The sequence below is a fragment of the Nicotiana sylvestris genome, chromosome 3, assembly GCF_000393655.2.
Source record: "Nicotiana sylvestris chromosome 3, ASM39365v2, whole genome shotgun sequence".
NCBI lineage: Eukaryota > Viridiplantae > Streptophyta > Magnoliopsida > Solanales > Solanaceae > Nicotiana > Nicotiana sylvestris.
The window spans coordinates 26,330,932-26,346,895 of NC_091059.1; the positions used below are offsets into that span (position 1 = coordinate 26,330,932).

The following is a 15,964-nucleotide window of genomic DNA, read 5'->3' on the forward strand; positions in this document are numbered from 1 at the left end:
TTAGTATTGCATAACGGCTAATATTACACTGTTTCATCTTTTAGGATAATATCCTTCTAAAATTAATTTAACTTTTAAAAAATATAAAAATTGATTAATATTTCGAGGATATTTCATCGTTCAACATCTAATGTTTACAATATACAAAATATTATCAGCTATTATTTTGAAGAGTAGCTATTGTGTAGAAATCCTTCTTATTTATTATGAAAAAAATGATATTATATAGTCCATCTCAAAATAATAATTGAAAAATATATTATTTATATATTAATAAAAATATATAATTTTATATACTTTTATAACTGAATATCAATAATTTTAGTCGCGGGCTAAATATGATATTTGCCCTTTTATTATTGGAATTTTTACCTCCTATAGCAAAGATTAATACTTTATTTATTTTAAATAAATATCCTTTTAAAAACTTATATTCTATAGATACCTTTTGATTTTTATAGCCAAATATCTATTTATGGTTACCTCCTACTCTTAAGCCATAAAATACTCTTTGTATTATTTTTTTCTCTCATTCTTTCAGATTTTTCTCCATCCCCCCCCCCTCTCTCTCTCTCAACGCCAGTATTTCTCCATGGTTATCTTCTCTCTCTCAACAAATGTGTATGCATTAAAGGGAAAAAAACAAATACTGATTCTGATCGAAAAACGAAGTTGGATTTGGTTCAAAATCAAGAAACGAAAAAAAAGTTGGAAATTGATAAAAGACCTGCAAATAGAACTCGTACGGACATCCATCCCAACAATGGCGTTGTAAAGAGGTAGCCCTGTGGATTTGCTCCACACAACGGTGATCTCTCGCTGATTTGTAAGCCCAATAGCTTTGAGTCCACTATCCACGTTATGTCCATCAGCATTAGCCTTATCAAGAGCCTTTGCCATACAGATCCTCACACTCTGCACAATCTCCATTGGGTCGTGTTTTCACTACCGGCTTCCGGTGAAAGACGGATTCGTCGGAAATTAGGGTTTGTTCTTGAACAAAAACGACGGAGTTTGGGGCTAAGCAACTTGATTTTCTGTTAATATATTTCAATGTATTTTCATGTATTTCATTGTATTCATTGTCTTTTTTTCATTGTAATTCAATGTATCTCGTTGTATTTCATTGTATTCACTGTCTTTTTTTTCATTGTATTCAATGTATCCCGGTGTATTATATGTATTTCATTATATTCATTATCTCGCTATATGCCATGAATGTATTCATATTTTTTTTAATTAATATAATTTATGTATTCAGATGTATTATATAATTTTTCTGAAGATTGTTATATTAGGAGTCTATTATGTTAATTGATTCACTTTCCATTTTAAAAACAATGTAGTCCCCTATTTCACGCCGTGAATACAGTTGAATATAATAATCTGCCCAGTTGTAATCTCATGTTTCACTCCGTGAATACAGTCGAATACAACAACTGATTAGCTGGACTTCTCTGATTCACGCCTATTTTTGCTACTGTATTCCTGAATACAATAGCTTAAATACATCAAATAAATTTTAAAACCGCACAAAATGTATCTATAATTCGTAATATAGCAAATGGTATCTATAGATGGCTAATTACTACCAAAAGCTATTGTTATATGAAAATTTCTCTTTATTATTTTAGTCTTCTTAGTGGGCCTATTTGCGAATCCAAATTAATTTGGGGTAATAGAAAAGGAGGGTTTCGTTATTTTTCTACTACTATAAAGCGGGAAACATGTTAAAGAAAGAGGAATATAATGGCAATTGGTTTGTGAAAAGCGGCAGTAGGGATTTGGTGGAAGAATGGCAAAGTCTAGTTGGCGCCGGAGAATAACCCAAAATACGGAGTAGAACTGCCACAGAAATACTTGGCTGGTGAGATTCTTTGGAACGATGACGATTTTATGCCTCAAGGCGGTAACATAGAGTACCGTGAAGAATTTCGCAAAATTTACTCCAGATACTTCCGTCAGATTGTCCAAGAAGATGTTTGTCCCTCTTCTTTTTTCATTATCTGTTGTGATCACATAGCGATATTCTTTGTTGCTCCTGTTTTTCTCACTTATTTTCTCTGAGTTACTGTTATTTGTATTGTCTAACATAAGCGTAGTATCTGTTCTTAACGTGCTTGTTATTATGTTATCTTTTTTTATTTTTTTTATTTTCTGGGTTACTGTTATTTTTAACGTATGAACTTTATACCTTTCTCGCCCTCTCGATCGGCTAAGATCAAGTTTAGTATCTGTTGTTAGCGTGTGAAAATTTTATAGCGAGAGTAGTGCGAAAAATCCCCTCCTTTTTGTTCTGTTTGCGCTTAGCTCTAGCTTCTATTCGCATAAACACATTCCCCGAACTGAGCTGTTCATAGGGCTTAAACTACCCTGTCTGAGCAAAGCTCGAGCCCCCCCCCCCCCTCTCCCCCTTATTTTGGTGCTTTTGGCCTTAGATCTTTTTGTTATTCTTCTTCCTAGACTTTGACCCCTTTTCTCTTTAAACTAACTGACCAAATCCTAAAATAGCATTTTAGTTTAGTGTATTTTAATTAACTTGTTTGTTTGTCTGTTAAAAGGGTGCCAATTAGTTGATTCTACGGCTCAAACTTGTGATCTATAGGTCACACGGAGACGGTTGCTCCAAGGCTCTCTTTCAACTCTCTTTATATATTCGATCAGTTCAATTATGACCTCTCTTTTTCTTACAACTTGGATAGAAGTCAATGACATTTGTTTCTCTTGTTTGACAGGGTTTTGACATTGACGTATACCCCGGTAATGCTAAGGCAGCTATATATGTACCATATCTGGATTTCGAGACAGAGATTGACATGCTAACGGAACTAGCTAACCATGCTATTGAAGAATTTAACAAAAGTAGTAGTGTATGTCTCTGTGCATCCTTTCTCTATTTGAATACTCTCTCAATATCATGAGATGGTTTGTGTGAGTGATATTGATTTTCCTTGCAGGCTTACAAGTACAAGTTTTTGTATATTGAAAAAGTGAATTATATCATGACTAAATATCGTGAATATTTCATCACTGTGAAAGTCGCAAATCTCACTCTTCGTACACCTATGGCAACTTTTCAAATCCGTGCATATAAAGGACCTAATGCGGAAAACATTATCAGTCTTTGCAGGAGGAAAGGAGAGGATGTTAAAGCTGTAAATGAGGTATATCTTTCCCATTTTTTTTCCTATTGTTGAAACGGGTCATTTTAAATGAATCTTAGTAGTATTTGTTTTTGTGGTTTAAACGACGTTGTTCTTTTGGTTGCTCATTCTCTGTTATTGTTGGTACTACGAGATGATTGATGTAATGATAGGCTTTCTTCTGGAGATAACCCAGGACAAATACTAATTGGATGATAGATTTTGGGGGTAGCCGAGGAAAATCTCTATACTATTACTTGTTGTTGCCTTCAGTTTGGTTTTCTAATTGCAATACCTAGTGTTAGTTTTGTGTTTTCGCTTGGTTTTATGATTGGCTTGCTTGCCATTGCCCCTTCCCTTTTATCTTTCCTGAACCGAGAGTCCCGGAAATAGCCTCTCTACCTTTTTAGAGATAGGGGTAAGGTCTACGTACACACTACTCTCCGAAGACCTTACTTGTGGGAATACACTGGGTTTGTTGTTGTTTTTGTCACTATTGCTGAACATCTTGATCTTGAAACATGATATATTCTGACAGAAGAGACATGATATATAACAAGAAGATGCTGTTGCTGAACTTTCTTGTCTGGCAAAAAAAAAAACCATGATTAAATATGATACCAGCAGCGAGTATTTCTGATTCCGTCTTCACTTTTTCGTTTGGTTGCATGAAGTGCCTAGAGTAGAAGTATCTTGTTGATGTATTAAATTCAGACTAAATTACTTCGTCCTCATATTGATAGATAAAAATGAAAAATATATTGTTGTCTTGCATACTCATAGCTCATACAAGGTTGAGTTTTGGGCGGGCATCGATTCTATGATAGATAGTAGTAGAAAGAAATCAACCTGGAAATGATAATTGTAGGCTCCTCTCTTTCTGCAAAGATCTGTGGACTTGTTCTTGATAGCTAATTTTACCTTGGTTTTGTTTCTGTGAAGGTTTGCAGTAAGATGGCTGATTTGGAAGCTGAATGAAGAGGCACTTGAAGGATAATTTTGGTATTCAACTGTAATTAAATTGGTTAACTTTGATGTGACCTTATTATATTAGTTATAGAAGTATCAGATAGCTCTTAGGTATGATCTAGTCATCTAAACATTAATGAGTTGTGGCACTGGTTTATTATGGTAGCGTAAAGAGAGATTCTTAAGCTCAGAGTTCGGGTTTTTTCGTTATTCTCATGATATCTAATTCCTAATTCTCTTCCTACTTTATAGAGATTTTTACATGCTTGGTCCCTTTTTAAAAATTATTATCACAAATAATAGTAGACTTTGTTTATTCCAAAAACAGCATTTTTTTTTACTTTTTTAGCACTTTCATTTTGACAACTCTATTAAATAAGGGATCCCTCTACATTAATACACTTTTTACTGCATTTTCTTTTCCCTCACTCTTCTATAACTTCTTTTTTCTTTTCCATAAATAACACTTACCCAAATATATCAAAGATTCTGAAAGAAGAATATCTCAAAAATAATTCTCTCTACACAATGAGAATTTTAGTATTTCTTTCTTTTTTGAGTTTTAAACTTTTTCTGTACAATTTTATTTTAACTAAAAATATACATTTAACATATTTCAAGTATATTATATTGTGATAATTTACAATGTAAATATTCCATCAATATATATATACATTATACTGCATTATTATATTGATATTATTCAAAGTATATTGCTAGCATATACCTTACATAAAATTTAATCTAAAATATTAGTATGCCACTAATATGTATATAGAAGAAAAAAATATGTCACATATACTATTTATATACGGATAATTTGTACAAATATGCATGTTATATTAGTGCAAAATATAAATGGCATATTTATAATATCTCTTTAATATAAATAAGTGTATAAATAACATATGCATATATACATAATTTCTCCTAAAAAAATACATGATTTATAATATACCATAAACATACATTATATTTTTTTCACGAAATATATGTATTTTATTCCATTGGAATATACAAATATATAATTTTGCTAGGATTAAGTTGAATAAAAAGGTCCATGTGTAAAAAGGAAAAAAATTATTATGGAATGGATCGATAAATATAAAGACATATATAAACAACATATGCATATATATATATATATATATGAATTTTCCTAAAAAAAATATATGATTTATAATGTTTATACACCACAAACATACATTATAATTTTTTCGTAAATATATGCTTTTTATTTTGTTAGAATATAAAGATGTATAATTCGCTACATTACATTATATAAAAAGGTCCATGTATGAAAAGGAAAAATCTGTTATGGAATGGATTGGTTTCTATAAAAAATATAAAACATGGTATGGAATGGAGAGAAAAAATAGGAAAATATATTAAATGCTAGGACTGCCTTTTTAAACAACCTGATTCTTGCTGATTTGAATTGAATTAAATCTGCTATATATATAAATATTTTACTGCCATATTTGTTAATCATTAATTAATGTTAATCTTTTGTATTATATTTTTAATAGTGTATTATACTCCTCCTCAATATGTACATGTGTGTGTATAAGTATGTATTGTATGTTTACAGTAATCGGTGAAAACTCAATTTCCATCTCTTGTTTTCTTAGTGAGAAATTTTTGATTTTGATTATTTCAATTTGTTGAGTTAATATTTTACACTTGTAGCAACATTCATTCTATCTTCCAACAAACACCAAATAAGCAGAATATACTATTCGCACGAGTGTATGTTTATTACGATCAAACCAATTACAGGGGAAGAAATTACAGATGAGATTAGCAAAAACTGTCGAGCAAAGTTCTGTAGTACTCCAGTCTCAAAAACGAGATTAGCTTAAAGAGTGTTTTTTTTTTCTTTTCTATGAACCGTTAATGAAGCACAAACGCTGTGAAATTGAAACTGCTTCAGTCACAGCAGTTAATCCGCCTTATTGATTTCTTGAGATCAGGGGCGAATTTATAGGGGAAGTCTCATGATCTCTCTGCAAAATTAATTATTTCTAAATTTGGTATAATATTAATTGTTGGTATCCATATTCCAAGAAGGCTAAATGGTGCATTTAGTTTAAAATTGTGTTATTTACCTAAGGGAATAGAGATCAATGCTCACTTAATATATTTTTTCTTTTTTTAGTAGTGCGCCCATATACTAGAAATTCTAAATCTGCGTTTGGGTACGCATACATTACTAGAAGCACATGAATTTGAATATTACAATGGCCAATGAACAATTTTACTACTCCACAACATTTGGATAGAATTAAAAGATTATAGATAATACTGCATTGTATGGCACTAATTTATAAGGATCCATGTACCACTTTGGAATCTGTATCAACAGCACCTCACCTTATTAGCTATAGATCTTTGCCAGCCCAAATAACAACCGCTCGGTGTCTATTGCCAACCCACAATTTCAGACACAAAGAAACTTTCTGGGCTCTAATTCTATCTTACTGTCTATCACACACGTCAAAAATTTCAAGAAAGTGAAAGGGTTTTTCAATTAATGAGGCCACTCTTCATAATAATTTAATCTCGAACTCCTTTCGAGTGTGGATTTATAGTTCATTCTGCTAACACCCGGTCCCAGGCCCAAACGGTCATGTCACGACCCAAACCGATGAGCCGCAACGGGCACCCAGTACCTTACTTGACCGAGTACTAACGTAATGTACCTTTCTTATTACATCATTATATACATGTGACATATGGGCCTAATAGGCTAACATAATCATTTATAAAATCAAACATAGGCCGACAAGGCCGTACAATCTTTCACGTACACGACATATGTCTACAAGCCTCTAAGAGTACATAAGTGTCACAAAGGTCGGGACAAAGTCCCGCCATACCAAACAATAGACGTCTAAATCATACTAACCAAATACGCAACTCCGAAGCAAATGGAGCGCACCAACATCTTCTGCTGAGTTGATAGCCTACTTGGAGGGCTCTCGACCTGTCTATCAGGACATGCGGGCATGAAACGCAGTGTCCCCAGGCAAAAGGGACGTTAGTACAAATAATGTACCGAGTATGTAAGACACATAAATAAATACATAGGAGACATGGAAGACATATGGAGTACATGACTCAACCCGTAAGTCTGAATAACTTTGTAAATCATAAATTACTTTCAGCGTCATGCATATGCGTATGAATGTCATGTCGTGCATAGGTATATGTTTCATAACATCATCAGCCTCTGAGGGCATCCCATCATATCATATCGGCCACTGTGGGCAAAATCATCATCGTATACCAGCTGATCAGGTGGTGGTGCGTATATAACGCCATAACCTTTCCCATATACATATATATATACATACATATTTACGCGTATATAACGCCGTTTGAATACATACATATATATATGCGTATATAACGCCATTTGAATACATACCCATATATGTGTATATAACGTTGTTTGAATCATATTTCAGCCATTGGGGGCAACATCGTCATCATATACCAGCTGATCAGGTGGTGATGCGTATATAATGCCATAACCTTTCCCATATCCCATATACATATATATACATACATATATACGCGTATATAATGTCATTTGGTCATGGGTCAATGCACATGAATGCAATGCATGAAAAGTACGTCAATAAAATCATTCGCAATGTCATAAGACCATTTTGTCTCTAGAGCAATATCATAAAGTAACATCTTTTCAACTTTCGTATTTTTCTGAGACCCATGAACAGATGATAAAATATTATGACACATGGAAATTAAAGAACATAGATATTTCTATTACTTCTATGAGTAGAGTCACTTATGGAATTTGTGCATTTGCATGTTTCGTTTATATCGTATGGATCATGCCAAAAGAAAGAAGGGATAGCCTTAACATACCTGGAGTAGGAAAAAATACGTATGATATTCTTGGAAAAGATTGCACCGTGGTCTCTCCGAATCGCAAAATCCCGTTGCTATTATCTTATGAAATCTCGTATGAAATTTTGGTAATAAATTTCGTATGCGAAATTGAATGAATTTCATTCCCTACTTTATTCACGGCGTACAAAATATGGTGTCGTTAAGATTCTTCTTTTCTGGTGCTATGAGCTTACTAATACTCCAAAATTGAAATTGAATAAACTTCAGGGGAAGGAATCTTGAAGTTCTTGAAGATTGGAAGTTGTATGATGATTTTTATATGTGATTTTTCAAGTTGTAAGTAATCGTAGAAATAACACTAGTAGTTGTGAATTTATCTCAACTTTGTAAGGTACTTACTGATGCAACAATTTTGAGAGTCTTTCCTTAATAATCTCTTTAAGGGTTGACACATTGCAAAGTTATGCTAGAGTCACATGATGACTCATGTAGGGGTTGCCACGTTTTTGGCTTTGTGTTTATCCAAAAAAATTATCCACTTATTAGTTAACCGGATAATATTTCGTTATCCGGTAATTAATCTATTATCCGTATAATTTAAAAATTATCACAAATTACTTAAAATGTTACTCACTTTCCACATACCCTATACACCTTACTATCATGGCCATGTAGTATCTTGTATGGCACTAGTCCATAAATACTAGCTATTTTAGCTCGGACCGTATTTTATCCCAACATGTCAAACTTGGACGAAAATTCATTTTCTTTTACTTGATTTCTCTTTCACTTTTACGAATTTACTTGCTACTTGTTTGACATAACATAATTCTTATAATCTCCAAATAATCTTTTCCTTGGAATTACGTCGATTAACTTACGACGAAATTTTAACGTACGAAAATGCGGAATATAACATCATTCCCCCCTTTGGAACATTCGTCCTCGAATGTTGACTAATGCACTTATTATTCTTGTAACCCATAGTTCTTTCGAACACTTTAATACTCTTCTAGCCATATAGGCAACTATTCTTTGAATAAATCCAAAGTCTAGAGTATTATTCCCTTTAGTGTTTTTGCTCATATCATGACCTGTGGTCGATCTTTCTAATCTTGTAACTTCTGTTACCTCTTGTCATGCAGCCTGTATGACCCTGGCTTTATAGGTGTACTTATGTGATTCATCTTTTCTTTTTCCTTTTATCTTTTCGTCAATCTCTAGGTCTTACTTTGTATATACAAGGCTTAATAGGATACCTCTCTAGGCCTCTATAGGTATACTGAAGTCCTTTGCGCGATACTTTGTAGAACTTGCGAATATGGCCATATCTTATTTCATAGATCTGGTTATCCATTCACATGACTTTATTACATTTACATGGGTTATACTATACCATAATTTTTTTGCTTCAATCTACCTTTACTGAGGTATGCTTACCAAGTTCTTAGTTACTTTGTTGCCTACCCTTTAGGTATAAATCTCAGTCCTTTAATGCCCCTTCATTACCGTTCGTCTTAAAAATCATGGCCTAATCTCATGTCATACTTTGTAACTTATATCTGACCATTGTTGATTCGCCTCAATGTTGATCTATAATCCTTTACTTGAAGACTTGAAACTTCTTACGTAATACATTACCGCTAAGGCTTACGTTGTATTGAGGAATATTTGAAGTGATTTCCATAATCATATTTCATAGTGTCTCGATGTGATTCACCTTAGGGGGTACCCTAATTTTGTGCCGCCAGTGAAATCTTTTCTCCTTCTCTTCTTCTATTTCCTTTTTTTTTCAAATCATTATTCAAACGAAGGCCCAAACGTCATCCTGTATCTATCGTAATTATACCCTCATTTTATTACCAGGTCAGCATTTCATTCCTTCTAAATGCTATTAATCTTAGATTCCCTTGAGTTCATTAAAGCTATAGTGAGCTTTGTATAACACAGAGAAACTGCCTGCTCTTCTTCTTTTCATGGGCTTAATCCTAAAGACTTATCCATTCTCATCACCTTTTCACTTGCCTTTCCTCATCCTTACTCATGTTTCCTTAAAACTTTATCGCTCAACCATACTTTAGCTTGCAACCTATACATATCCACTTATAAACTTTTCTTCAACTTGCTTGTATCATAGGTTTCCTTATATCACTCTAGCACATCAAGCGAGATATCACATCGTCTCTAACTCTTCTCTATTCTCTTAACTATATCTCTCAGTACTTAGAAACCATAGGTTGGAAGATATGCCGCTGACGATGCCGCTATCATTCCCGATTATTGGATCTCAGCACTTCTAAACTTCTATCTAAAGTATGGACTATTCACATATTCTGCCTTTGAGTATCTCGTACGTTGTTCACCTTTACCTTACTTACCTTAAAATATCGTATCTTATCTTCTATCTCTTTCATAACCTCTCTTCCACCTAGGGGTAATTCACGTCCATAACTTAAAGCTCTATTATAATACTCGCACCTCTGGTACATACAAAATCAGGTGGGAGCTTCGTACTGACTTCTTATGAGGCTGGTACTTCTTCTAATTGGCTTCCTTGTAGAGCCATTATAGATTATGGTTGTTGTGTTATTTCTCTTGAACATCTGATATTAAGGGTGATTCTATCATGTTCTCAAGCACAACTTCTATAATTTTTCTAGGTCCAACAATCAGACTCCTGATTTACTTGGGTGATGTAATTCTTTAGTTTCCTCTTCTTTCTGATCAGCCTTTACGTAGGCTTAAGCTATCTTCTGATCTGTGGTTCATGGTGCCTTTCATGGGCGCTGAGGAATATGCATGATACAATCCTTTAACAATTTAATCCTTCTTTTATGACCTGGGCTCAATTCTTTTCTTTTAACGTATACCAGAATCTTCTATGGTTGTATATGTTGTATGTATAAAACTCTGAACCCTTAAGTGAGTTCATAACGTAACCAACTCTGGATCATTAATCGAATAATTTCTTTCGTTCCTTCTCGGCTTTATTTTAACGTAAGCTATTATCTTTCTTGATCTTTCTTACTCTTGTTGTGTGCATACTTAGCTTATCTTAGCTCCTCCTCATGCCGGAATTTCCGTACAACTCATATGATCTTCGAATATTTCTTTTGATTTTTACTTCACGTTCACTAGCCACGGTAGATTCCTCTTTCTTTTGGAGGACGAACAATGTTGTTGTGAAACTGTTGTTACACGACCATTTCCTCTTTACGTCATGTGCTTAGGTTGAAACCTTCTTCCTCATTTCCTCAGCTAGTCCTTCATTGTAGTACTTAGGGAGGATCCTTTGACTTTTGTAAAGATGCGAGCTTATTATATTGTATTACCGATAGAATTCTTGATGTTCGTGCTCATTTCTAATTATCCTTAGTTACTTACCTCCACACTCATCTGCTCGTAGGGCTGCTTCTGAACTGAAGTTTTGACTGTCTTCCCAGTGGAACTACCTTTTATTTCCGTAATACTCATACGGTACATTTAACTACCCCAACTCCTATTTGAATATTTCTCAAGTATTACAATGTCATAACTGCGGGGTTAAATTCACTATATTGGGTTTTACTATCTTTATCTTGCACGACCTGCTGTCTTATCTGTATCCTCTTGGCTAGACATGACTAGGCTTTTCCCGAATCAACTACTAACTACTCTTTGGCCCATTCTCATGTCAATATTCTGCGGAATCTTTCTTGTGTTATTTCCTTGGTCTTAACTTACATCTCGCACTGGCTCCTTAATTGTCAATAACATATCGGGCAAGAACCCTTACTTCTTTTCTGTGACGTCGCGCTTGCATAATGTTTTGGAATCATAGCATATCTGTAGCACTTGGGTAAGTGCAATCTCATCCCTTTCTCCTTTTTATCGCATTCTTCCTTTTATCATTCCGTATTCCCCCCTTTAGGGGAGTACTAAGATTTGAAGCTACGACGACCTTCCTATAGATGTTTCACCTTTTCATCTTTGGCATCATTTCACATCATCGATGACCCTTACTCGCCTTGCGGTAATATTTTCGCACCAAGGATAGCAAAATTCCTTACTCACGAAGGTGAAACTTAGTATAACTGGCACATACAGTCCCTTAAGCTGAATGTTGCTCACATTGCTTGTTGTAGGGAAGCGTCTCCCTAGATGACCATTCTCTGAATTTCTCATGAATCTTCTTCTGTTGTCCGTCCTATTATTGCTGGAACGTGATCTGAAATTCTCATGATGCTGACTATTATCAAATCACTCAGTCCCAAATTCATATTTAGTTTATCTTGTTCACCAATCCATTCTGGTTCTATTACTCTGGGGTCTAACTTTTCCTCTAGTAGTCGCGTTGGAGTTACGAACTTATTTCTCGAAATGAGGATATAACCTTATGGACTATACTCTTTTGTTGTCTTAAGGCCCATCACCTCTCATATCTTCCTTCATTTGACCATAGGTTCTGTAACACTCTACCGTTTTCATCCACGTGTCATACCTTATTCATAATTCTTTGTTATCTCTCTTCTCATTACTCTGCTAATATTTTTGCATATCCCTTTTCTTGTGAAAACTTCAATACGATATTCTTTCGCTTTTAGCTTTCCTTTGCTCCATCCAGTAGCTCTTCAAGTTGCTTAACATTCTCGCTTTACTAGGGACGCGAACAATATTAAGGTAATATTTATCCCTTCAAGGCTTATAGTGCATGTCTTTATAGTACTCATATCTGGTTGCACTATTTTATAGTGTACCATTTGGGTGTCTCATAAAGAGATCTAGTAGAACATTTGTAATATCCTTCGAAAATCAACTGACGCAAATAATTCATCCATCATATCTTCTTACACTACTTCTGTTAACCCCTATAGAGCATATCTAAAATGGGTGCGGCCAATTGTATATACCTTTGTTACTATTGAATATAACTCAAAAAGCTCATGTTCCTCTACCTCAATTATAAATGTTGTTAACCTTCATTAACTGGGTACCCCATACCCTTTTTCACATTACTCATTTTACTTGCTGAAACTTGTACTTATCTTCTTTATCTCTCATTGTCCTTTACCATTAATATGGATAGACATTCTTGCCTTAAGGCTTCTTATCAAGAACCTTACACCTTTCAGTACACCCATAATCTGCTAAAGACCTCACATTTACTTATCATAAGCATAATACAAAGTTGAGTTCCTCTAATTCAACACTTCCACAGCTATATCTCTTATCGATCATCTTTCTGAGCGTAGACATCGTCTTATTACGAATAAAAATAGAAGCTCGGGACTTGAATTCTTATAAGTGAGCTCTACGACAGGATCTAGAGTAAGAAAAAAGAGTGACAGTCCTAAATGCCCTGTAGCCTCCTGCTTATAAGTGTGGTGCACGACACACCCATAAACAAGACTCTACTAGACATGGCTTGTAGACTCCCTAGGACTGAACTGCTCTGATACCACTTTTGTCACGACCCAAATCGATGAGCCGCAACAGGCACCCAGTACCTTACTTGACCGAGTACCAACGTAATGTACCTTTCTTATTACATCATTATATACATGTGACATATGGGCCTAATAGGCTAACATAATCATTTATAAAATCAAACATAGGCCGACAGGGTCGTACAATCTTTCACGTACACGACATATGTCTACAAGCCTCTAAGAGTACATAAGTGTCACAAAGGTCGGGACAGAGTCCCGCCATACCAAACAATAAACGTCTAAATCATACTAACCAAATACGCAACTCCGAAGCAAATGGAGCGCACCAAAATCTTCCGCTGAGCTGATAGCCTACTTGGAGGGCTCTCGACCTGTCTATCAGGACCTGCGGGCATGAAACGCAGCGTCCCCAGGCAAAAGGGACGTCAGTACGAATAATGTACCGAGTATGTAAGGCACATAAATAAATACATAGGAGACATGGAAGACATATGGAGTATATGACTCAACCCGTAAGTCTGAATAACTTTGTAAATCATAAATTACTTTCAGCGTCATGCATATGCGTATGAATGTCATGCCGTGCATAGGTATATGTTTCATAACATCATCAGCCTCTGAGGGCATCCCATCATATCATATCGGTCACTGTGGGCAAAATCATCATCGTATACCAGCTGATCAGGTGGTGGTGCGTATATAACGGCATAACCTTTCCCATATCCCATATACATACATATATACGCGTATATAACGCCGTTTGAATACATACATATATATGCGTATATAACGCCATTTGAATACATACCCATATATGCGTATATAACGCCGTTTGAATCATATTTCAGCCATTGTGGGCAACATCGTCATCATATACCAGCTGATCAGGTGGTGGTGCGTATATAACGCCATAACCTTTCCCATATCCCATATACATATATATACATACATATATACGCGTATATAACGCCATCTGGTCATGGGTCAATGCACATGAATGCAATGCATGAAAAGTACGTCAATAAAATCATTCGCAATGTCATAAGACCATTTTGTCTCTAGAGCAATATCATAAAGTAATATCTTTTCAACTTTCGTATTTTTTTAGACCCATGAACAGATGATAAAATATTATGACACATGGAAATTAAAGAACATAGATATTTCTATTACTTCTATGAGTAGAGTCACTTATGGAATTTTTGCATTTGCATGTTTCGTTCATATCGTATGGATCATGCCAAAAGAAAGAAGGGATAGCCTTAACATACCTGGAGTAGGAAAAAATACGTATGATATTCTTGGAAAAGATTGCACTGTGGTCTCTCCGAATCGCAAAATCCCGTTGCTATTATCTTATAAAATCTCGTATGAAATTTTGGTAATAAATTTCGTATGCGAAATTGAATGAATTTCATTCCCTACTTTATTCACGGCGTACAAAATATGGTGCTGTTAAGATTCTTCTTTTCTGGTGCTATGAGTTTACTAATACTCCAAAATTGAAATTGAATAAACTTCAGGGGAAGGAATCTTGAAGTTCTTGAAGATTGGAAGTTGTATGATGATTTTTATATGTGATTTTTCAAGTTGTAAGTAATCGTAGGAATAACACTAGTAGTTGTGAATTTATCTCAACTTTATAAGGTACTTACTGATGCAACAATTTTGAGAGTCTTTCCGTAATAATCTCTTTAAGGGTTGACACATTGCAAAGTTATGCCAGAGTCACATAATGACTCATGTAGGGGTTGCCACGTTTTTGGCTTTGTGTTTATCCAAAAAAATTATCCACTTATTAGTTAACCGGATAATATTTCGTTATCCGGTAATTAATCTATTATCCGTATAATTTAAAAATTATCACAAATTACTTAAAATGTTACTCACTTTCCACATACCTTATACACCTTACTATCATTGCCATGTAGTACCTTGTATGACACTAGTCCATAAATACTGGGTATTTTAGCTCGAACCGTATTTTATCCCAACATGCCAAACTTGGACGAAAATTCATTTTCTTTTACTTGCTTTCCCTTTCACGTTTACGAATTTACTTGCTACTTGTTTGACATAGCATAATTCTTATAATCTCCAAATAATCTTTTCCTTGGAATTACGTCGATTAACTTACAACGAAATTTTAACGTACGAAAATGCGGAATATAACAGGTCCGGTCCTAACGGGCTTCATAACAGAACCAGCCCACTTAGCAGGCCCACCTCCCTTGGTCCCGGACTTAAACAGTTAGACCTGTTTAGTCCCACTACCCATATGGGCTCGCGGGCCTGAGCCTGGGCCTGACACATGCCAGCCGTAGTTCATTGTGCCAAAAGTATTCTAGCCAGATGAGGCACATTTAGGATCAGATGATCCACCGAGTGGAGAGTTACTATGTCCACCTGATATATTCTGTATGGTCCTTGGACTTGCTTCAGGCGTGCGCGAGAATCAGAATCATTTCCCATTGTGAATGTTTCATGGCTCCCGAGACTAAACCTCGCCTCAGAGATCCACTAGGAGGAAAGCGTTGACTCGTA

At 34.9% G+C, this 15,964-nt stretch overlaps 1 protein-coding gene across 1 annotated transcript; it reads left to right on the top strand.

Moving 5' to 3' along the window:
- The first annotated feature begins 1,741 nt into the window (after positions 1 to 1,741).
- Positions 1,742 to 4,302, top strand: LOC104228193 (uncharacterized). The gene is made up of 4 exons (XM_009780616.2): positions 1,742 to 1,980; positions 2,736 to 2,870; positions 2,958 to 3,164; positions 4,086 to 4,302. The coding sequence occupies exons 1-4, from the start codon at positions 1,897 to 1,899 to the stop codon at positions 4,119 to 4,121; spliced, it is 462 nt and encodes a 153-aa protein (XP_009778918.1). The 5' UTR covers positions 1,742 to 1,896; the 3' UTR covers positions 4,122 to 4,302.
- The last annotated feature ends 11,662 nt before the right edge of the window (positions 4,303 to 15,964 follow it).

Coding starts and splice junctions, on each gene's coding strand:
- LOC104228193 (XM_009780616.2), top strand. CDS start 1,897: ATGCCTCAAGGCGGTAACATAGAGTACCGTGAAGAATTTCGCAAAATT. Junction 1,981..2,735: donor GTCAGATTGTCCAAGAAGAT/GTTTGTCCCTCT, acceptor CTTGTTTGACAG/GGTTTTGACATTGACGTATA. Junction 2,871..2,957: donor AATTTAACAAAAGTAGTAGT/GTATGTCTCTGT, acceptor TTTTCCTTGCAG/GCTTACAAGTACAAGTTTTT.